General features: G+C 39.2%; 3 protein-coding genes across 3 annotated transcripts; 2 read left to right on the top strand and 1 right to left on the bottom strand.

The window, feature by feature from the left end:
• Positions 1-241: 241 nt before the first annotated feature.
• LOC122693949 (olfactory receptor 10A5-like) lies at positions 242-1,204 on the top strand. The gene has a single exon (XM_043902003.1). It carries the CDS (start codon positions 251-253, stop codon positions 1,202-1,204), a length of 954 nt encoding a protein of 317 aa, XP_043757938.1. The 5' UTR covers positions 242-250.
• Positions 1,205-13,764: 12,560 nt separating this feature from the next.
• Positions 13,765-14,776, top strand: LOC122693887 (olfactory receptor 10A4). Its single transcript, XM_043901869.1, has one exon. The coding sequence runs from the start codon at positions 13,812-13,814 to the stop codon at positions 14,757-14,759; it is 948 nt and encodes a 315-aa protein (XP_043757804.1). The 5' UTR covers positions 13,765-13,811; the 3' UTR covers positions 14,760-14,776.
• Positions 14,777-16,125: 1,349 nt separating this feature from the next.
• On the bottom strand, positions 16,126-17,073 carry LOC122693826 (olfactory receptor 2D2). Its single transcript, XM_043901745.1, has one exon. It carries the CDS (start codon positions 17,071-17,073, stop codon positions 16,126-16,128), a length of 948 nt encoding a protein of 315 aa, XP_043757680.1.
• Positions 17,074-25,133: the final 8,060 nt, after the last annotated feature.

Below are 25,133 nucleotides of genomic sequence, written 5' to 3'. Positions count from 1 at the left end.
GTGTCAACGTGCAGATAGAAACCTATCAACTCTGCTGAAACCTGACCCAGGGCCGTTGCAGAGCTCATGCTGTGGCCCTTCTTCCTTGTGCTTTTATTCTCAGATAACACAAGATAATTTCCCTTGCAACTGAGATCCTGATCTTGCCTCTTTCCCTGACACTAAGAAGGATTCTGAAAGACAAATCCAGAATCTGACTATCCCAGTCGAGAATCTCTATGACCACAGCTGGGGGTTCATTCCTATATCAATGGCTGAAGGAAACTGGACAAGAGTGAGTGAGTTTATCCTCCTGAGTTTCTCTTCCTTACCTACTGAAATACAGTCAGTACTCTTCCTGACATTTCTGGTCATCTACCTGGTCACTCTGCTGGGAAACAGCCTCATCATTCTGGTTACCTTGGCTGACCCCATGCTGCACAGTCCCATGTACTTCTTCCTCAGGAACTTGTCCTTCTTAGAGATAGGTTTCAATTTAGCCATTGTGCCCAAGATGCTGGGGACCCTGATTGCCCAGGACACAACTATCTCCTTTCTTGGCTGTGCCACTCAGATGTATTTCTTCTTCTTCTTTGGGGTTTCTGAATGTTCCCTCCTGGCCACCATGGCCTATGACCACTATGTAGCCATCTGCAGTCCCTTGCACTACCCAGTCATCATGAATCCAAGGACACGTGCCAAACTGGCAGCTGTCTCCTGGTTTCCAGGCATTCCTGTAGCTACTGTGCAGACCACATGGCTCTTCAGCTTTCCATTCTGTGGCATCAACAAGGTGAACCACTTCTTCTGTGACAGCCCGCCTGTGCTGAGGCTGGTCTGTGCAGACACAGCACTGTTTGAGGTCTATGCCATCATTGGAACCATTCTATTTGTCATGATACCATGTTTGCTGATCCTATGTTCCTACACTCGCATTGCTGCTGCCATCCTGACGATTCCATCGGCCAAGGGGAAGCGTAAAGCCTTCTCTACCTGCTCCTCTCACCTGCTCGTCGTCTCCCTTTTCTACGTATCTTTAAGCCTCGTCTACTTCCGCCCTAAGTCCAATAATTCTCCTGAGAGCAAGAAAGTGCTCTCACTGTCCTACACTGTTGTGACTCCCATGCTGAACCCCATCATCTACAGCCTGAGAAATAATGAGGTGAAGAATGCCCTTGGTCGAACCTTCCACAAGGCCCTAGGCCTTAGGAACTGCATCCCATAAGCATTAACAAATAATACTAAAGTTTATCAAATAAGGAACAATCAGTTTAATATTTAGAATCCCTCTGCTTATCTCCACTGTGATGAAACCCACTGCTGAAATGAATATTGGAAAACTTGGTGAAGAGAAACCATCACAGCGGTGGTTTAGACCTATCACCACCACCTGGAAAATTCCTCTGCTTGTCCAGTATAGACTACATTCTTTTCTTATTGTCAATTTAACACTTCTGTGGCCAAATAATTCCAGACATTCACATTCCTCTTTCCATACTGTTAACAGTATGAAACTGCTTATAATCCTAGCATGGGAACACACAAAATAAAATAGGGCAAACCCATTGAAAATCACCATGTCAGTTTGTCTTCCTTTGGGCAAACATGACTCCGCTCATCAGATAGGAAACTCTACTAGTCCTCCCCTGGTGCGTAACTCTCCTTACTGACTTACGTTAGTTTTCATGTCCCTGAGGGAGTGTTAGTTCTTTTAGGCTCTCTGGTTGTAGTATGGACATGGGAAAGTGGATCAATAATTCCCATACCTACACCTTTATAATGCTAGCAACCTCTTTATTCCTCATTCTATTTATCCTAGGAAGAATGACCTGAGCTTCCATTGGCTCTCTAGATTTGGGGTGTCAGTGGTTATTTGTTTAAGGGTCGTTTTTAATCATTAATTTTGTTTAAGTTCTTAACCTTGTTGAGTAATATCATAAATTTCGATCATGATGCTGGTTTCATCAAAGGTTAAAATAGATCCAGCTAACTCCAGCATAGCTCTTCTGTAACACAAAAGAGTCCCCATTATTTTTATAACTTCATAGTACTCTATTTTGTAGATATGCCATAGTTTGTTTGATGAGTTTTCTACAATTACAAAGAATAGTTTTATGCGTAACCCTTTTTATATTTTTGCCAGTGTACCTGACATGTGGAAATCTGGAAGTTGGATTTATTGGCCAAAGTGTAAGTGTATAGTGTTTCTATCTTGGCAAATTTCTCTCCAAACTTACTGTACCATTTTACACTCCCAACAGAAATTTATGAAGATTCTTTTCTCCCCAGAGCCACAACAATAATACTTGTCACCAATCATTTAGAATTTAGCTTATGTAATAGGTGAAAAAAAATCATAATTAAATCTTAATTTGAGTGAATAAAATTTGAAGAACACAGAGGGAATAGGTGAGTAATTCAGAGGAAAGATATGCATTTCATTTAGACTTCTGAATTCATAGTTTAGATGATTTGCAGTTGGTGATGTCTTGGTACTCTATTTTCTCCACTTGAAAGCTTCTTTTGACCTTCATTTTAACCAAACCCATTTTATATTTCAAGGTCTACTACAACTCCTCAAGCAGCTAAATTACTCTTTCCTCAGTCAGTTCAGTTGCTCAGTCGTGTCCAACTCCTTGCGACCCCATGGGCTGCAGCACATCAGTCCTCCCTGTCCATCACTAACTCCTGGAGCTTGCTCAAACTCATGCCCATCGAGTTGGTGATGCCATCCAACCGTCTCATCCTCTGTCATCCCCTTCCCCTCCTGCCTTCAATCTTTCCCATCATCAGGGTCTTTTCCAATGAGTCAGTTCTTTGCATTAGGTGACCAAAGTATTGGAGATTCAGCTTCAGCATCAGTCCTTCCAATGAATATTCAGGACCAATTTCCTTTACAATTGACTAGCTTGATCTCCTTGCAGTCCAAAGGATGCTCAAGAGTCTTCTCCAATACCACAGTTCAAAAGCATCAATTTTTCAATGCTCAGCTTTCTTTATGGTCCAACTCTCACAGCCATACATGACTACTGGAAAAACCATAGCTTTGACTAGACGGACCTTTGTTGACAAAGTAATGTCTCTGCTTTTTAATATGCTGTCTAGGTTGGTCATAGCTTTTCTTCCAAGGAGCAAGTGTCATAATTTCATGGCTGCAGTCACCATCTGCAGTGATCTTGGAGCCCAAGAAAATAAAGTTTGTCACTGTTTCCATTGTTTTCTCATCTATATGCCATGAAAAGATGGGACCAGGTCATGAAACCATGATCTTCATTTTTTGAATGTTGAATGTTAAGCCAGCTTTTCACTCTCCTCTTTCACTTTCATCAAGAGGTTCTTTAGTTGCTCTTCACTTTCTGACATAAGGGTGGTGTCATCTGCATATCTGAGGTTATGGATATTTCTCCCAGCAATCTCGATTCCAGCTTGTGCTTGCATCTATGTTAAGTTTGTCAATGGACAAATTAAATTCTGTGTATACTATACTATACTAATTTTTATGTTTGCTTTCCCCCGATGTACCTGTAACTCTTTGAAAATGAATTCTGTACAAGTGTTTCAGTTTTAGTATAACATAGGCATTCCTGAAAACTTTTTGTTCTGCAAAACTCACATTAAAACACCATGGAGAAATAGGGTTAAGGCAGGCTTCTCAACTCAACAGACATGAGTTTGAGTAAGCTCCGGGAGCTGGTGACAGACAGGGAAGCCTGGCATACTGCAGTCCATGGTGTTACAAAGAGTCAGACATGACTGAGCGACTGAACTGAACTGAACTGAGGCTTCTCAAAATATATGCAACTTTGAAGCCACAGGTGGAAAATGAGGGAGAAGATTGGTACTTTAAATATGCCTTGTGGAAAAAGTCAAACATGTACATGCAGGTATTGTGCCAGATGTGAAGCAAACAATAATAAACAGGTCAGATGTGTCTACCTCTTTCAGTAAGAAACATGAAGTCAAAAGTCTATTCCAGAAGCACTGTAAGGAATGCTTAGATATGCATTAGTCTGTTTGGGTTAAGCCATAATCAGTTGGAGGAACTTTTATCTCAAACATGGACATCATCTTACCCCTTCAATTTCAATTCCTATTCCAGAAGGGTTAAAGACTTTGAGATGTTAGCCTTTTCATCTGAACCAGTAGTTAATAGCCTCCCCTACTGAGAGCATCCTAAACAAACTGTTATGGTTTTCATTAATATTCTCCAGTTTGCTTAGACAATGACTATTGAATTCTCCTCTTCAAGCATCTTCTGACCTCTCCTGAGTCCAGGTCAGAAATAAGTCCTAAGCACCAAGCCCAATAAGAATCAAAGTGAAAGGAAATGTAAAAGAATACTAGTTTGAGGAAATTAAATCACTTCCTTGAAGATACCTGCACTCCCATATTCATTGCAACACTTTTCACAATAGCCAATACATGGAAACCAGCTAAGTGTCCATCAACACATGAATGGAGAAAGAAAACTGGCATATGTATACATATATGCAATGCAATATTAATCAGCTGTAAAAAAAAAAGAAGGAAATCTTGCTACTTGCGACATCATGAATGGAACTTGACAGCATTATGCTAAGTGAGATAATTCAGACCGAAAAAGACAAATATTGTATGATTTCACTTATATGTGGAATCTGTAAATACTGAACTCAAAGAAACAGAGATAAGAATGATGGTTGCCAGGACCTGAGTATGTTGAGGTTGGTCAAATGGTACAAACTCAGTTTTAAATAATTAAGTTCTGGGGATCAAAGGTACCGCATAGTTACTCTAGTTAACAATACTGTGTTATATACTTGAAAGTTGCTAAGAGAGAAGATCTTAAATATTTTCACCATACACACATAAATATACAGCTAATTATGTGAAGTAATGGGCCTGTTAACTAACTCTATTATACTCATTTCACAATATACACATATATCAAATCATTACATTATACACCTTAAACTTACACAATGTTCTATGTCAATTATATCTCAATGAATCTGGAAAAAAAATAAAGAGTACTGGTATGCTCCTCTAGTCTCTGTCTGGTGGAAACCTTGGAGAATAGACAGACCACTGAGTTTTGTTCCTTTTCTCTTGTAGCCTCACAAGTGCAGGAGAAGTTGAGGCTGCAGTAAAAACCTTCCTCCAAGGAAGGTTTCATGCAGAATCTTTATGAGATTTTGTACTCTTGGGAACCCCTCAAATCTCATACCTGTCAGAAAGTGAACCTATGATTTCTCCTGAAGAAGAGGAAGTATTGGGGGAAGTCACTTCCAAGAGTAAACAGCAGGGACCAGGGAGCCCTGAGACCCAGCCTGGAATCCTCTAGAGTGAATGGCACAGGCCCAGCCCAGAGCTTCTCTGGAGTGACTAACGCTGCCCAGCTCAGACTGATTTACAGCTGCTGGCCCATCGTAGCTACCCACAGTGTCCAAGACACTGGGACAAAGCTTCTTTGAGAATGTGACAAGGCGAACCCGACTTCACCAGCAGTGTGGACCAGGACAAGCGCAAGCAGAGTGTCTTTGGAATGACTGGTACAGACACAGTACAGGACTTTTCTGAAGTGGCTTGCACAGACATCACCACAATTTAGAACTCCCCTGATGTCACCCATTCAGACATAATCCAAAGCTGTTCTAGAGCAACTGACACAAACCAGGGCTTCTCTTCAATGTGAAACAGACAAACCTCTCACAGGAGGTAAGTGAAGGATGAGAAGGCAGGGCACAAACTTGAAATCTCCTGTAAAGAGGATGATGGCTCACCACCAAGAAAGGTGTCCTTTTTGACACATTTCTGAGAGATAAGAAAGGTGATCAGAAATCTCAAGTAAAACACATGGGGTTTTATAGAATTTGACAAAAGAAGTAGGACAAAGGGAATCTGCTAAAGAATAGGTAACAGTGATAAAATGTGTATTGTGCTTTAGACTGTTCAAAGTGTTTGCACATGAATCATCTCATTTCATACCCACAACCACCCTGTCAGGTAGGTAGGGCATTTATAATAACTGACATTTTATGATTGGAAAGAAACATAACTCAGAAAATGTCAGGTCAGTAGCTTTGTGTCTCACATCTAAAACAAATAATAACTGGAACTTTAGCTCCCCCCAGATCCTTGCCATGATAACTATGTGGTCTCAAACTACCACATATGTGGTAGTTTCACAAAGTTCTCTTAGGTGTGTTAACTACTTCTTCCTTGTTGAAACAAAACAGAATCTCCAAGATGTCATCCCTGAAAGGAGACAATCTGGATAGAGACATAGCTGGCCACACAACCTCAACTGAGAGGAATAGGATTTCAAGTTTCTTTATAATGTCCCCTTCCCCTAAGAAAGGGACTCTCTTCCCCTCTATCACCCCTTTCTTACTTTCAGGGAGAAAACAATATTAAAAACAGAAGAGAAAGGTGAAAGACGTGAAAGAGAAAGAGAAGGAAGTCTAGGTCAAAAGAAAGAAAGTTATGACCAACCTAGACAGCATATGAAAAAGCAGAGACATTACTTTGTCAACAAAAGTATGTCTAGTCAAGGCTGTGGTTTTTCCAGTGGTCATGTATGGATGTGAGAGTTGGACTATAAAGAAAGCTGAGCATTGAAGAATCGATGCTTTTGAACTGTGGTGTTTGAAAAGACTCTTGAGAGTCCCTTGGCCTGCAAGGAGATCCAACCACTCCATCCTAAAGGAAATCAGTGCTGGGTGTTCATTGGTAGGACTGATTTTGAAGCTGAAACTCCAATACTTTGGCTACCTGATGTGAAGAGCTGACTCATTTGAAAAGACCCTGATGCTGGGAAAGATTGAGGGCAGGAGGATAAGTGGACGACCAGGATAAGATGGCTGGATGGCATCACCGACTCAATGGACATGGGTTTGGGTGGACTCCGGGAGTTGGTGATGGACAGGGAGGCTTGGCGTGCTATGGTTCATAAGGTCACAAAGAGTCAGACATGACTGAGTGACTGAACTGCACTGAACTGATAGAGAAAGATCAAGGCAAATGACAGAATACATGACTGAACACTGTGGGAGGGAGGCAGACACAAAGCCAGGACTCCTGCTTTCATATTGTGTTTCGTGCAGCCCCAGGGTCCTAAGAAGAGGCATGAGGGGGCCATTTCAGTGGCCAGGAGAAAAGTGAAGCCAAGCAAATGGGTCTTTTAGCTCTGGTCCCTGCCCTAGTTCATCCTCATTCAACTCAAGTCTTGAGGGTCCTGAAAGACTTAGTTTGAAAGAAAAGGGAAGGAGCTCCTCTGCTTTAAAAGTCAGAAAAACTACTGTTATGCATATGTAAGTTCCCTCAGCTTCATTAACCAAGTATTCAGAAATTCTTTTCGATAGCTTCTGAATTTGGAGCCCGAGAACCTTTTCTTTTCTGGACTCTTGTCACATACTATCTAGTGTCTCAGTAGTGTCATCAGGAAATTCTCAAACTGTTTGCAGCAGTATTCCTCTGGTTTCAACTGTCATACAACTTGGCCACACCTCATTGGATTGCTTTCTATCTGCCTAACACTGCTTTACCAAAAGTTTGGATTTAGACGCTTCTTGTAACTATAGAAACTGTAGTGTATATTTTTATACATGTATATATAAATTATTTAATGGGCTTCTCTGGTAGCTCAGCTGGTAAAGAATCCACCTGCAATGCAGGAGACCCTGGTCAATTCCTGGGACAGGAAGATCCGCTGGAGAAGGGATAGGCTACCCACTCCAGTATTCTTGGGCTTCTCTGGTGGCTCAGCTGATAAAGAGTCTGCCTGCAGAGTGGAAGACCTGGGTTCAATCCCTGGGTTGGAAAGATCCCCTGGAGAAGGGAATGGTTACCCACTCCAATATTCTTGCCTGGAGAATTCCATGGAGAGAGGAGCCTGGAGGACTATAGTCCATGGAGTTACAAAGAGTCAGACATGACTGACTAACACACATATTATATATAACATCAATAATAATAATGACTAATAATTCAAATGTTTTATAATTTTACATTTATTTCCATATCTCTTCAGTTCAGTTCAGTTGCTCAGTTGTGTCAGACTCTTCACGACCCCATGGACTGCAGCACACCAAGTTTCCTTGTCCATCACCAACTCCCAGAGCTTGTTCAAACTCATGTCCATTGAGTCGGTGATACCATCCAACCATCTCACCCACTGTCATCCCCTTCTCTTCCTGCCTTCAATCCTTCCCAGCATTAGGGTCTTTTCCAGTGAGTCAGTTCTTCTCATCAGGTGACTAATATATAGAGCTTCAGCTTCAGCATCAGTCCTTCCAATGAATATTCAGGACTGATTTCCTTTACAATTGACTGGTTTGATCTCCTTGCAGTCCAAGAAACTCTCGAGTCTTCTCCAACACCACAGTTCAAAAGCATCAATTCTTCAATGCTCAGCTTTCTATATGGTCCAACTCTCACATCCTTACATGACTACTGGAAAAACCATAGCTTTGACTAGACAGACCTTTGTTGGCAAAGTAATGTCTCTGCTTTTTAATATACTGTCTAGGTTGGTCATAGATTTTCTTCCAAGGAGCAAGCTTCTTATAATTTCATGGCTGCAGTCACCATCTGCAGTGATTTTGGAGTCCAAGAAAATAAAATCTGTCATTGTTTCCATTGTTTTCCCATCTATGTGCCAGGAAGTGATGGGGCTGGATGCCATGATCTTCATTTTTTGAATGTTGAGTTTTAAGCCAGTTTTTTCTCTCTCTTCTTTCATTTCCATCAAGAGGCTCTTTAGCTTCTCTTTGCCTTCTGTCATAAGGGTGGTGTCATCTGTATATCTGAGGCTATTGATATTTCTCCTGGCAGTGTTGATTCTAGCGTATGCTTCATCCAGCCTGGCATTTCGCATGATGTACTATCCATGTAAATTAAATAAGCAGAGTGATAATATACAGCCTTTACGTACTCCTTTCCCAATTTGGAACCAGTCCGTTGTTCCATGTCTGGTTCTAACTGTTGCTTCTTGACCTGTATATAGATTTCTCAGGAGGCAGGTAAGGTGGCCTCATATTCCTGTCTCTTTAAGAATTTTCCACAGTTTTCTGTGATCCACACAGTCAAACACTTTGGTGTAGTCAGTATAGCAAAAGTAGACATTTCTCTGGAACTCCCTTGCTTTTTCTATCCAATGGATGTTGGAAATTTGATCTCTGGTTCCTCTGGCTTTTCTAAATCCAGCTTGAACACCTGGAAGTTCTTGGTTCACGTACTGTTGAAGCCTGACTTGGAGAATTTTGAGCATTACTTTGCTAGTGTGTGAGATGAGTGCAATTGTTCAGTGGTTTGAACTTTCTTTGGCATTGCCTTTCTTTGGGATTGGAATGAAAACTGACCTTTTCCAGTCCTGTGGCCACTGCTGAGTTTTCCAAGTTTGCTGGCGTATTGAGTGCAGCACCTTAACAGCATCATCTTTCAGGATTTGAAATAGCTCAACTCGAATTCCATCACCTCCACTGGCTTTGTTTGTAGTGATGCTTCCTAAGGTCCATTTGACTTCACATTCCAGGATGTCTGGCTCTAGGTGAGTGATCACACCCCCACACCATATCTCTTACCAGCTAATAATTTGAAACATTGTTAAAAGGATTTTTACAAATACCAAAAAAGATAGTGATGAGTTTAATCCAGCATTGAATCCCTGAGAATTTCATGACAGAGAGCTCCATTAACTTTTTAAGTTATTAGTGCACATGGACATGTTCAGTTGCTCAGTCTTTGGACTCTTTGCAAACTTATGGACTGTAGACTGCCAGGCTCCTCTGTTCATGGGGATTCTCTAGGCAAGAACACTGGAGTGGGTTGCCATTCCCTTATCCAGGGGATCTTCCCAACCTAGGGATTAAACCCAGGTCTCCCCATTGCAGGCAGATTCTTTACCATCTTAGCCACCAGGTGACCCCAAGATATTAAGCCAATTAATTGATGGCATTAAGATAAATGCTAACTACTCATTCAGCAAACATTTACTGTTACTTTGTGGGTACTAGATAATGTAATGTGGATATAGTGATGGATACATTTTGGTTTGTGGCTTAAAGAAGTGTACAATTTGCAGGCAAGGACACATATAATTGTGACACAAAGCCATTATTATAATAAGAGTATTTTAAAATCCTGGAGGAACACAGGGAAAGAGTAATTAGTTACATCCAGTTAGGTGTGGGAATGATCAGAAAAGGTTTTATTAGGAACTTGACATTCAACTTTGGGTTAAAAAATAAGTATTTATACGGTTTACCTGTGTTTCACCTAAGGCATTTGATGAACTTTTTATGAGACCTTTGTTACTATTTTAAAGAGATTCATTCCAGATGAGAACATATAACTATGTTTATTTATACCCAACCATGTCCGAAATGATTTAAAGGCACTGATGAAAATATAAAGTAGCTTTGCTATTTGTTTAAAGAGTAGACATTAAAAATTAGTTTCCAACCATTTGGGAATAAGCCTTAAGTTACGTGCCCTAGAGTCTTGGCTCTGTCCTAAGAAATATTTTGATTAAATATGTGAGTGAATCAGACTTTTATGGCACACTAAGTAATGCAATGCTGTTATAATGGAGTAAAACTTTAAAAGTGTCTTCTCAGTACACAGCAAAAATAAAAATGAACAAAACAAATATAACTTGGAAGATAAAATCTAATCTTCAGCTAGGAAACACACACACACACACACACACAGAGGCCTTATATAACTATTAGTTCACCTAGAGATCCAATAGTATCATCAACCTGCTTTGAAAAAAGTTAAACCTTAGGCTACATTAATTATTAAGCACTTAGAGTTAAGAACTCTGCTAGTGGCAAAAGATACAATGGCGAATGAATACATTTGTCCTCGTGATGTTAATAATTATATAACATAAATAGATGCACACATACACAATTATAAAGATGCTCTAATAACAGTTTACATCAAGTGTTAAAAGAGTAAAAGAATAATCCCTTGATCTGTCCAAAGGAGGACAGGGAAACTTCACACAGAAAATGATGTTGCCACTGAGACTTGAAAAATTAGCAGAAAGTTATACATAGTTGCAGGAAGAGGTCCCCAGAGTAGAGAGCCACAGGCAGAAAGGCCAGGAGAGGTGAGAGAAAACCATGTGTGCACAGAACAGAAAGTATTTTGGTGTGACTAGAGCATCAGCTCTGTAGGGGGTTTCAAACTGGAAAAATAAGCAGAAATCAGAGAAAAAGACCTTTTAAGAATTTTACTTATTCCAAGAACAGTAAGGAGTGACTGAAAGAGAGTTAGCAGGTAAATAACTTTGTTCGAGCCGCTGTCAGATCACATACAAGTCAAGAATGGATTGAAGAGAATGAGATAGAGTTGAGTTCCTATAAGAGTCTAGGCCAGGGGAAATAAGAGCCAGAACCTAAAGCCATGGTGATAGAGATGGAGAAGGTGATGCTGAATCAGTGTTTAGGAAGAAAAATAATCAAGTTTGGGGGATGAATGAAGAATTTTTAACCCAGTTCCTGGGCACACAGCCAGGTGGCATCATTTCCTGAAATGAGGTAGATGAAAGTGGGGAGGAGGGGGTGGCGAGGTTGGGCAGGAGGAAGATATGCCTCACCAGTCTTTACACCTAAGGCTGTACTGTTGCTGGATGCAGTCTTGTGTCTAAATTCCTTATGAATGTGGCTCACTGTGCCTACACACTGCCATATAGGCATTTCCCTAATTATTTTCATATCTGCTTCATTCTTCAATTAATAACAAATTACTGGGTATCTGCCTTGCAAGGTGTTGGGATAAAAAGTTGAATAACACAATTTCTGCTCTCAAGGAATCTACCCCATAGAATATGAGATGGAGACATATATTCATGATTATTCTAAGATAAGGACTGTGAACGAGGTATTTCAGGTCTGCAGTGGTGCAGAACCTTGAAATGTTCTGCCCTCCTAGAAGTAATCTTGCTTCTTTTCTCCTTTGTTACCATCCTATGCCCAGTGCTCCAGCTTAGTCTCACCTGTGAGATCAGATTCATTTCCATTCTCAGAGAGGGGTTGAAAGTGCCACCTAACAGGCAAGCCCATGGTTTGGAGTCAGATGCCAACACTTGCTGGCTGCCTAACTTTAGGAAAATTACTCCCTTCTCTGGGCCTCAGATTCCTTGGATGTAAAGTGAAACTAGTAATAGTCCCTTCATCTTCTGGTAGTTCTGAAACAACCATAACACTTGCAAAACACTCATAGTACTGTCTAGTATTGACTTGGTGCCCAATAAATGTTCGTTTTTACTATGAAAATAAATAATATTTCAAAAAAGTTTCTATAAAGTAAGTGATGCCCAGCTTGAGATTTTTTAAATGACAGGAATCAGGAAAAAAATTTTAAAAGACTCTTTCTCACTATTTTTGCTCTTTACCTCCCTCTGTCTTTCACCACCTTGTCTTCGTGTCTTGCACCTGCTCAGGACTTTACTCAAAAATCATCTTCTAAGTGAGACCTTCTGTGACACGCCCCACACCCTAAATCCTGTCTTCTCCACTGCTTTATTCTTCTCATCATCTAACATAATAAACATTCTATTCATATAACTTAATATAACACACATTTCCTGTTAAAAAGTGAGTTATATGAGGGTGGAGATTTTTGTTTGCTTAATTTACTAGTATATTATTTTCAATATCTAGAGCAATCTCTGGCACACTAAAGATAATCAATATTTATGGAATAAATTATTTTTTTCTCTTAGGGATTGAAAATAAAAGGCTGCAGTGATTTTGGGCAATAGATTATATAAGAAGTAGATTTTAGAAGGTAGATCTAGTTTTAAATCATTATAATTGTAATGATTAGCATTCACTGAGTGTGTGTTATAGGCCAGTCACCATGCTATGTGCTTTAGATTTATTCCTTCATTTAATTTTGTAGCCATCAAAAAAACTTTCAGAGTTCCAATTTTAAAGTTTAGTTATTGATACAATGGTGAAACCGTCTGATTCTTTTTCACAGGATTTAACATTATTAGTCACACTTGTACACTTGATTTGGTCTTTATTAATGTGTAAAATTTGTTTCATGTTTCCTGAGAGTCAAGACTCAAGATGACCAGTAGAAGCTAATGAAAGGGTTCATACATAACATACCTGGATGCTCCCTATGGTCTGACAGTATTTTGAGTCTATGTTCTCTTTGTCTGATCACATATAGCCACATGCAGGGTATTTAGTCCTGTGATTAAGATAAGCCTTAGGTCCTATATTATTCATCTTGTTTAAACTATAATTGTCTGAGTTTAGAAATGATTACTCCAGTATACTGAACTCTTCCCAAGTATGAGCTGCTCCAAATTGGGACTCATTCAGGTTTCCTCCTGAGGGATCATTGATAATGGTAACTCACTTTCCTTGACTTTCTCCTTCCCTCCTTCATTTTGCAGAAAACACGCCCTCACCACCTTTCTGTGCATTAAGACCCTGCTCTTCAGAAATGGTTGGCCTGGCTTCTATTTTGGCACTACTGACTGTTGAAGAGAGATAGGATAGAAGCACAAAAATGAAGCTGTGACTTTGGCCATCCTCTATTGAGTAAAGAAAAGTCAGGACATGTATAGATATACATGGTATGCCTCAGTTCAGTCTGAAAAAAAAAATTGTTGATATTCTTAGAAAAAAAAAAGTGAATCCCACAGTCAGACTTGTTTTTAACATTGGAAAGTATAGCTGTTTGAGCTTCAACAACAATAACAAGAGGATGAAGAATGAGGCCATGAGAATTTCCCTTTCTAAGGGTGTAATAGAGTCTGAATGACATATGGAGACTGCCACCTTCCTGGAGTGTGACTGTCCAATGAAATCCTGAGCAGAGGAATGATGTGGGGAAACTGGACAGTTGTCAGTGAGTTTGTTCTTGTGAGCTTCTCATCCCTGTCCTCTCAGCTACAAGCTCTGTTGTTTCTCCTTTTTTTGACCATTTACCTTGTTACCCTGATGGGAAATGTCCTCATAATCCTGGTGACTACAGCTGACTCTGCCCTCCAAAGTCCTATGTACTTCTTCCTCAGGAACTTGTCTTTCCTGGAGATAGGTTTCAACTTGATTATTGTGCCCAAGATGCTGGGGACCCTGATCATCCAGGACACAACCATCTCCTTCCTTGGCTGTGCTACCCAGATGTACTTCTTCTTCTTCTTTGGAGCTGCTGAGTGCTGCCTGCTGGCCACCATGGCGTATGACCGCTACGTGGCCATCTGTGACCCTTTGCGCTATCCAGTCATCGTGGGTCGCAGAGCCTGTGGCCAGCTGGCAGCTGCCTCCTGGTTCTCAGGATTCCCAGTGGCTACTGTGCAAACCACATGGATTTTCAGCTTCCCTTTTTGTGGCCCCAACAGGGTGAACCACTTCTTCTGTGACAGCCCCCCTGTCATCGCACTGGTCTGTGCTGATACCTCTCTGTTTGAACTGGAAGCTCTAACAGCTACTGTCCTATTCATCCTCTTCCCTTTCTTGTTGATCCTGACATCCTATGTCCGCATCCTCTCCACTATCTTCAGGATGCCCTCAGCCGAGGGGAAGCACAAGGCCTTCTCCACCTGCTCCTCCCACCTGCTGGTTGTCTCCCTCTTCTACAGCACTGCCATCCTCACATACTTTCGACCCCGGTCCAGCAACTCTCCTGAGAGCAAGAAGCTGTTGTCACTCTCCTACACCGTGGTGACTCCCATGTTGAACCCCATCATCTACAGCTTGAGGAATACTGAAGTAAAGGCTGCACTAAGGCGGGCCATCCGCAGGACCCTGGGCTTTCAGAAACTATGACTGACTTAGATGGAAACTGAGGGGATGGAACACATAGACAAAGGAAAGAAAAGCAAGGTCCTCAAATATGTCTTTGGTTTCTATTCTTTCCAAGAGCCACAGTATACACACTGGGACTTTGGACTTTCCACTGGGATCCATTAATGAATGAAAGAATATGAGTGATGCAATAAAGAACTTCAGCAGGCCCAGTATTCTCTGGGTCTGGGGTACTGATGTCTCTGAGGATGCTATATTAGTTTACACAGATTAGCAGTCTGATGGTTGACAACTTCATTACTTTTTGTCATTTCTTATTTGCTTTAACTTTTCTTGAACTTCTCCATGTCATTTTATACTTTTATGCTTTGTTTTCTTTTGTATGTCCAAAAACTCCACCAGTAACTTTCAAAGATCTTTCTGTTTAGAAGATAAATTAATGATAATTGTGACAATAAATAGTAGAGTTTGCTTCATTCCTTCACTCACTTTTTTTTCAAAATCTTTGGGTTTAAAATCAAACTTTCAAAAATTTAAGAACTCAAAATGTCAACAAATTTTTATTCAGCATATGTCAGACCTTATTTAGACCCTGAAGACACATGGGTGAATAAAACAAATTTCGTGCCTCATGGAATTTTTATTCTAGTGAGAAAGAGAGAAAATAAAATGATGCTTTAAATCCTCCATTTGCTTGTGAAGTACCCATGTTTAGAAGGGTACGATTTGAGGACTTCCTCTGCTACCATAATTGGTCTGTGCCTCATATGGGGAAAACTAATTCACTACATGGAAATCTGCCTTAATCTCAAACTATCCACCCTGGATATGGGAGTTGCTTGACAGAAAGGGTGTAAAAGAATCCCAAGTTAAATAGATGTTGACAGATTATGGAAGCTACTATGAATCATCCAAAGATTTTTTGTTTCTAGATTTTTGGGGGGGTAATGTCATTATGATTGGATGGAATCAACTGTCCTTCTTAAGCTTGCATATCCCTCAACAAATTTTGCTGCCCCTTTATGACTTTGTCAGTGAACATATTTCAATTCTAGTCTCTTGGCAAAGAGCAGACTTGGGACATGGGCACCGTAGCTTTGTGCAAAGTATTCATAAGAATTTATTGATAATTCATTGATATATTTATTGATATAAAATGGGAGTGTTTCTTGGGTGATTTTTTAAAAAGACCAACCAGAAGGAAGCAGAGCATCCTTCCTAATACTCCATGAATTATTGTCCTTCTTCTTCTACAGAGGGAGTGCTGGGTAAAGGATGGCACGTGGGTCCACAGACAAGTACCAAGGATGAAAGTTACCATATTCCAGTCTTGCAGAGGCACCTACTCAGCCAGTCTTAGAAGTAGACAACCAGGAGGATCTTGGTGTCAGTGGAAGACTCCAAACCTGCATGGGAAATTCCTTGTGGCTACTTTCCTCAGAGCTCCCTTCACATCCTTGTTCCTCAGGCTGTAGATGAGGGGATTAAGCATGGGGGTCACCATTGCATAGAACACAGATACCAGCTTTTCCTGTTCTTTGTAAGACTTTGGTGTCATGTAGGTGACAATTCCTGACCCATAAAAAAGGATGACCACCACGAGATGGGAGCCACAGGTTGAGAATGCCTTAAGCTTGTCCTCAGTTGACCTCATCCTGACCACAGTCACTATGATGCGGCCATAGGATACCAGGATTAGAGAAACCGGTATGAGGAGAATCACAATCCCCATGAGGAAAATGACCATCTCTGAAGTGTGGGTGTCTGTGGATGCCAGGATCAAAATTGCAGGGGCCTCACAAAAGAAATGAGCAATATTATTGCTGCCTTGGTAGGGCAGCCTTAGTGTGAAGGTGGTGTCCACCACAGACACCAGAATGCCACTGGTCCATGATCCTGCAGCCAGCTGGATGCACACCCTCCAGGTCATGGTGCTAGGGTAATGCAGAGGGTTGCAGATAGCCACCTGTCGATCACAGGCCATCACCGCCAACAGGGCACACTGTGTACACCCGAAAACGAGGAATAGTACAAGCTGAGCTGCACAGCGTGTGAATGAAATCACTTTCCTTCTGGAGAGCAGGTGGGCTAGGGCTTGAGGAACGATGTTGGTAGAGAAACAGAGGCCAGCCAGAGACAGATTGCAGAGAAAAAAATACATGGGTGTGTGAAGCTGAGAGTCAGCCTGAATAAGGAACATGAGAAGCAGATTTCCAAGCACGGTGACCAGGTAGACACCCAGGAATAAGGTGAAGAGCAGCTGTTGGGTGCGTTGGTCATCAGAGAGTCCCAGAAGGAGGAATTCTGTCACCTGCGTCTGATTTGTCTGTCTCATGGTTTTATCAGTGTGAAGTCACTATACAGTATATATAGGTGGGTATAGCCTATAACATTATACAATTCCGAGCTGGAAGGCTTAGAAATTGCCCCCAGTCATACCAACCATTTTAAGAATCCCCTTTGTTAGGCTGTTAGAAGATGACTATACTGCTTTTTTGGAATGTTTTCAATGTTACAAAACTTAATACTTCATAAGATGGTACATTCATTTCCAGTGTCATCTGACAAGCATATGGTAGATCAAAAGAATCATCTTCATCATCTTCTCTATCTGAACATCATACTTCTAATGATAAAAACAATAGATTGAATTCACCTGTAAAGTCATGAAATTTAATTTCTCTTTATTATCAGCAAAAACATTTGACTCTTATTTTGCTCTTGTGACACCTCCCCCATCTCATGATGGTGTAGATACTTTTTTTTAGTTTTTCCAACATACAAATCTTCCTATTGTTTCTTCCCTGAAAAAAAAAAAATGTCACTCACCAAGGTATAAGAAAAAGAACCAAAATACCTTGTAGAATTGATATTTTTTCCTTGGACAAAATAAACTATTTTGAAAGAGCTAGGAAACCAAGGGATAACTCTGCATGTGCTATAATCTTTCTGACAATCCTGTCCCCCATTTCAACTGGAGCTCCTGAATAAAAATCTTAGCCATCAGTGAACTTCCAAAACACCATTATAACATAATATCCATTTTAAGCCAGCACCCTGTCTGGTTTTGTTCAGACGAAACAGCACTAATCCACCACTTCCAGGCCATCATCTCTTGCTTATTATTGCATTATCATGTCTTGTATTATATGTCTACTCTTCTCAGACGCTAAAAACTCCTTTGATAACTGTGTCTACGTCTTTTTTTTGTGTTCTTTAAAAGACATAGCATAGAACTCTATTCAATAAATTATGTTTCATGAAGTAAATAAAAATGATTTGACCACATAGTTTTTAGTCGAGTTGTTTAGAAAGCCTAGAGAGACTTGCAATAATGTGGGAACAATAATAAAATTTTTTGTGGAGCTGTTGCAAAATAGAAAGGAAAGAAATTTACTTAAGACTGAAGTTTAGAACCCTATGCAAGTTTTGGGCTACCAGTCCTTTTTGTGTTTGGTAAAGGTGATTCAAAGTATTTTTAAAAATATATCACATTAAAAATAAATTTAAAAATACATACATCAAATAGAATACATAAGATTACCAATGAAACAGTTACCAAAATAGTTTTGGGGAAAAAAACTATGTGACATAATAATAATACATGTGGCTCTTTAATACGTTAAAACTTAGGCAGATCTAATAATCACCTTAGTTTCAAAATGATGAGCTTAAATAAGATTTTGAGGTAACTTCAACAACTGCAATATTATTTTAAAATATTTCTAATTTCTGTTGGTGATAAAGTCATGGATACTTCTATATCCAAACAAGAAAGAAATTTCAGTTAAAGTAAACACAAAGAAGTAGCATTTATATCTAAATTGAAGAACCCGCATGGAATTGAATAATTTCAAGTTAGGAAGTTATGGGCTAAAGGAATTCCCAGGAGTTTTCTCAAAAAGTCCTAATTACATTCTATCTTATCAGATAATGGAATCTTAGGTTCCTGGATGGTTCTCGATGGGTCAAAATGATGAAAGATTTCAATTCAACATTGAAATAATAAATGAACAAATAAAACATTAATAAGAACAATCTCATCTCTGCTTGATGGTCATTTATGGCTTCCTTATCGACCCCAAGTCACTTTTCTAGCTATTTTTCCTGCCACATACCCAGGACACACTGTATTTTTAAACCTCATTGGTTTTTGCTCAGCGTAGTCCCTCTGTTAACAGGTAAGCCCGCTACACAGAGACAGCATTGTTTTCCTTGAGCATTCAACACTGTTGCAATATTCGATTACCTGATTTGTGAGCAAATATTATGGGCCAAGCACATGCTTAGTAAAGGAAATACAGATAGAAAACCCAAACCCAGAGGCCCTCAGATAGGAGGGACCAAACTATAGTCGCGTTTCATTCCTAGGGCTGTTCAGTTCAGTTCAGTCGCTCAGTCGTGTCCGACTCTTTGCGACCCCATGAATCGCAGAACGCCAGGCCTCCCTCTCCATCACCAACTCCCAGAATTTACTCAAACTCATGCCCATTGAGTCAGTGATGCCATCCAGCCATCTCATCCTCTGTCATCCCCCTTTCTCCTCCTGCCCCCAATCCCTCCCAGCATCAGGGTCTTTTCCACAGTCGTCCCTAGAACATCATAGATTCACAGCATATCGTGGTTAAATGAATGAATGTACTGGGCGAAGTGATTCTGTATCACCTAACAATTACTTACATCAAACTGATATAGAATTGCTTCTAAAGGGAATAGAGTCTGTTGTCAAAACAGCTGACATAAAAATAAATTTTGAGAACACAAGCTATGTTAAGATAGATACTTTTAGAATTCTCACCCATTTAGTGTAAGTTATTACTTCATAGGTTCTTAGTCCAGGATATAGTTCAGTTTGGGTCCTTTAGAGTTATTTCTCTGCCACACATCCTTTGCAGAATAGAAACTAGTGCAACTGTATCAATCATGTGACTAGATCTCAGGGAAAATTAAATGGTAAGCAAATATCTATCTGTTTTGATGCAAAGAGGTAGATAGCATAGAACCAAACACTTGTTGCAAAGCTCAAAGTGATGCCTACAATCAGTGGTTAACTTATTGAATGGGCAGTCACAGGATATTGGTAATTTCTATGACTTCTTCACCTGCTATAGATTTTTCAAGATCCCATTTGAGAAAAAATATTATTTTGGATCATTTTCTTTTCTGACCCACACCTTTTCCCCACTCCCCACTCCCAGCCACTCCCAACAAAACAGACACACACACACACAAATACACACATTCTCAAACTAGTCTATCCTAGATACATAAGTGTACCTATAGCATCATAACTCTTAATGAATTATATTGAAATTATTTTCTTTCTCTGAAACTGTAAGATGTTCAAGGGCAGGGACCTCAACTGAATCATCCTTATTTACAGTAAATAAGATAAATCCTGGTATAGAAATAATTCTCGCACCTTTTTGGAATTGATTTGACCTGAGCCAAAGTAGCAGGAGTCAGAGATGAGTGTGAACTGTCAAATGGTAGCATCTCTCATGGCCCTGGGCGTGCAGCATTAGAGGGCTACACTCTGACCTTTCTTGATTTGTTTTTAAAAGCATATTATTCTCCCATGCAAGCATGGAGAAGAACATGTTCCCCCAGGTGACTGCAAATCTGCCCCTAGGGCCAGGAAGCCTTTGTAAGAAAATGATGTTTATTGTCAATCTTTCTCTTGTGTTATTTTGCCTTTTCCTCAGATTCAACATAAGATTGTAGGTTCAATTCTCTAAACATGACATGCGTTCCTGGATGTGGAACAGGACGATAGGGTCACAGAGCCAGCCATTGTCTAATCGGACATTTCTTTTAGGAAGAGGACACTGAGGAAATCCATAGGAACCAACAACAACAACAAAGTACTCATTTTCTGAGCCCAAGATCTTTTGGGCTCAAAATCACCTAGTCCCTACTTCCCATACCTATTTACTGTCTTCCAAGCCCAGCTCAACAGAAGCATGAGAAGTGTAAGAATCCCCATGGAAGTTCTGCTTATGTTTCCATCAGGTGAGAACCACAATTCCTCATCACTAAGAATTTGACATTGTAATTGTGGTCTGATAAGGTAAATTCACTGCGGAAAAAACCTTGCCTAGATCTATGCCAGAAGATTTAGCAGTGAGAATCAGACTGTTAGGACAAAATTATTAATAGTTGAATTTTAAAAATCAAATCTATGCAGAGATTTAAACCAGTTCACTCCCAATATATGCCAAGTTATCCCCTTTGTTCAACTCATACCTTCTCTTTTCCTCCCTCTAACAATCATATCAGCATTTTCTCATCCAGTGGAAAAAAAAAAAGATCATATTTTCATGTTAAAGCCAGTAAAAACATCTCACTGTTGAGGGGAAAATTGCTGCAGATGTATTGGTTGCAGAATTAGAAGAGCAGAGACTGGGGTATTGTGTTATCAAGTTAAATTGCTCAGTAAAATCTCTGAAGTCAAGATCAAGGACAAAGCAGGAAAGGGAATCCCCACATCTCCTGTGTCCTCCTGCTCTATCCAAAGTTCTTATTGATCAGGGGGCATATTGTGCAACAATAGTTCTTTTAAATGAGCTAAACACCAGGATACCAGGAGCAGCCTCTGGAGCAGCCGAAGTGCTCAGGAGAATTTGAACCATTAGGGTGGATCCTGAGCTGCATTCCTCTCAAAAGGTTCCCAAATGGTTATAAGGAGGACAGAAAATAACATTTAGTAAGCACCCACATCTCCATTTACAAGCCACATTACCAGTTCTTCTAACATGTCTTCTCTTTGGAGAAGTGTTGTATTTTGCAATTAAATATAGTTTTCTGGAGGAAAAATTATCAGGTTGCAACCCCAGGTCTATCACATAGTCTGTGTATGATTTTGAGGAATTTTATAATTTGCAGAATGCAAATGTAGTATGCCTCAGAAAATAGATCCTCTAATTATTAACATTTAACAACACTTTCTTCATTTACACACACAGTATTTTAATAATTTAATGGTAAGCTATAGACATGATGCACCCAGAATATGTAAATAACTTCTACAAATTGATTAGAAAAGTCAGAAAATTCCAGTTTTTAAAATGGGTAAAAGACTTGAATATGTGCTTGCAATATAGAAAATAGTTCATAAACACATGAACAGCATAATTAGCCACCAGAGTGTATAAATGTAAACCATAGTGAAATACCATTAACCCTTAATAAAAATCCATAAAATGACTGAGGATGTGGAAAAATTTTTATTGCTGATGGGAGCATAAATTGGTACAATGAATTTAAAAAGTCCACCAGGAAGTATCTTTGAAAACTAACCTAAGCATGTGTCTTCTCTCCAACAACCTAGTAAATTTTTTCCTGAATATATACCATGTAGAGATGCATGTTTATATTTATCGCAAGATATGTACAAGGATGTCATAAGTCTATTCATAATAGCCACAGATGGAAACAATATAAATTTCCATAGACAACAGAAAAGATATACTGTGGTACAATCAAGCACTGGAATACTATTAAATACTTTTAAAAGAAAGAACTACTGCTGTATACAACCACACAGATGAAACTCACAGCATGATGTTCAGTAAAAGAAGCCATACATACAAAGAAGCATGTACTGCATGGTTCCATTTATTTGAAGCACAAGAACAGGAAAACCTAACCTTTGCTTTTAGAATCTCAAATAATGGTTACTGTTGAAGGAGCATTGACTAGGCACATTTTGATATGCTGTGAATGTTCTGCATTCTGACCTACATAATTGTTATGCAGGTGTACACATATGTAAAAACTTCTTGAACTGTACTTAAGATTGGTTCACATTACTGTGTGTAAGTAACACCTCATTAAAAGAAAGAGAGGTGAGAGAGAGGAGAGAGACAGGAGAGGAGAAATGAAGTGATGGATTTAATTAAAGCTGCTGGGGGCAGAGGTGTGAAGTAGCAGAGCACATCCAAATTCAAAAGAGGAGATCAATGAAATAGACAAAATATAAACATGATAAGATTATCAAAATCCCAAACTGGTTCTTTGTAAAGATTACTAAGATAGTCAAAGTTCTGTTCAAAATTATTTTTAAGAGTGAAACAGTAAAATAGAGGATCCCAAAGGGCCATTCCGCCAAAGAAATATAAAAGAAAAAATGGCAAATACTGTCTGAAAGAAAACCCTTATCTAGACTCTGGGAAATACCAAAAGCTTACAATAAAAAGTTGCAGGTTTAATCAAGAAAAAGACAACTAGAATCCAATTAGGAGAGCTTTGTGCTGTTTTAATCAAGAAATGAAAAGGACAACGTGTAGAATAAGAGAAAATATTTGCAAACCATATAGCTGATGACAGTTTAGTATCCAGAATGTATAAAGAATTCATTCAACTTAAGACAAAAACAAACAACCTAATTTTAAAGTGGACTAAATGAATAAAGTAAAAATGCACAAAGCACTTAAAAGACATGTCTCCAAAGAAAATGGCTAAGAAGAATATGAAAAATGCTCAACACCATTAGGCATTTGGGAAATGGAATTTAAAACCACAATGAGCTATCACTTGACACTCACTAGGATAACCATAATAATAATAAAGACACAAAAGAAGGAAGATAAGAACAAGGATTGGTGAAGATGTGGAGAAATTGGAACCCTCATGCATTGCTATTGGGAATGTAAATTTGTGCAACTGTTGTGAAAAAGTTTGGCAGGTCCTCAATAAGTTAAATATAGAACTACCAACCGCCTCGGCAATTCCACTCCTTGGTAAACACCGAAGAGAACTAAAAACAAGAACTCAAACAAATACTTGTGTATAAATACTCATAGCAGCACCGGTCAAAATACCCTGAAGTTAGAGACAACCCAAATGTCCACCAACTGAGGACTGAAGAAGCAAAATGTGTTACATCCATAGAAAGGAATTAAGTACTGATACTTGCAACAACATGGAAGGACTGAAAACATGCACAAGGCTCTAAATACCCTTATCAGCCTATGGTTTGCAAATATTCTTTCCCATTCTGTGACAGATTCATTTGGGGGAAAGAACTAAGAAGCCCCTATCCCACTCCTTATATCAAAATAAATTCTGGATGGAGCAAGATATAAATGTAAGCAAAAATATGAAAATCTTAGAAGAAATAAATTAATATTTTTAAAAAGCATAATGATTTAAAATATAAATAGAGACCTTCTAAATATTAAAGACTGATTGGCTAAATTATAAAAACACATGTGATATAAAAATCCATGAAGTAGGTCAACCAACAAAATGGAAAAATACTTATTTCTGAGGGGAAATCAAAGAGTCAATTTTTCAAAATATTCAAGGGTCTTACAAAGCAGTTAAAGAAAGTCGGGGTTTCCCTGGTGGCTTAGCAGTAAAGAATCCTCCTGCCTACGCAGGAGATGCAGTTTCAATCCCTGGGTCAGGAAGATCCCCTGGAGAAGGAAATGGCAATCCTCTCCAGTATTCTTGCCTGGGAAATCCCATGGACAGAGGAGCCTGGCAGGCTACAGTCCATGGGGTTGCAAAGGAGTCGGACAGTACTTACTGATTTAACAACAGAAAGAAAGTTGAACAACCTAATAAGAGAAAATGAGTAAATAGTCCCTTTACAGAAAAGGAAATGAAAGGGATGAATAAACATATAAAATTATGCTCATTCTCAAATATAATTGAAGATTATATAATAAAATAACAGTGAGGGTTTTTTCCCTAATGGATTAGCAAAATTGAAGAGCATGACAATACCAACTGTAAGGAAAGATGTAATTAAATAGGAACTTGAATGCAATTTTGATGGAAGTATAAATTAATGCAACTGACAATATTTGTTAATATTTTAAAGGAATATACTTTTTGACCCAGCAATTAAGCCTCAGGAAACTTACTCATCAAATATATTTGAAAAGGACACAAAGATATGTATTCAAAAGTATTCATCATAGCACTGTGTTGATATCTAAAGATTGGAAATAACCCAGAAGTCCATTAATGTGAATATAGTTAAATAGATCATGGCATATTTATACCACAAAACAAAATCCATTTATTTTTAATGAGTTACATTTATATGTTCTGTGAAACCTCAACTAAACTACCAATAATGTCTAAGTCAAACCTCAAAGCCAGTAAAACTATAGAATTCAAATAGCATTTCCTTAATGTGACAGATGATGTCTTGCTGAAACTAAATTGCCACTTTAACTATGCTTGCAGAACTAACAGCTTCAAGACATTATCTTGAATCTTATATGCCTATGCTATCCTTTGATAACTTGATTCTTCCATCATTTTTATCTTGCATTGCTTGGCCTTTAGATAATATGTATGCCTCATTTGACCACCTCATGCGAACAGTTGACTCATTCGAAAAGACCCTGATGCTGGGAGGGATTGGGCAGGAGAAGAAGG

The sequence above is a fragment of the Cervus elaphus genome, chromosome 1 (assembly GCF_910594005.1).
Source record: "Cervus elaphus chromosome 1, mCerEla1.1, whole genome shotgun sequence".
NCBI classification, from domain to species: domain Eukaryota; kingdom Metazoa; phylum Chordata; class Mammalia; order Artiodactyla; family Cervidae; genus Cervus; species Cervus elaphus.
The sequence above is the reverse complement of the archived record's forward strand: the minus strand, read 5'-3'. Positions and strand labels throughout refer to the sequence as shown.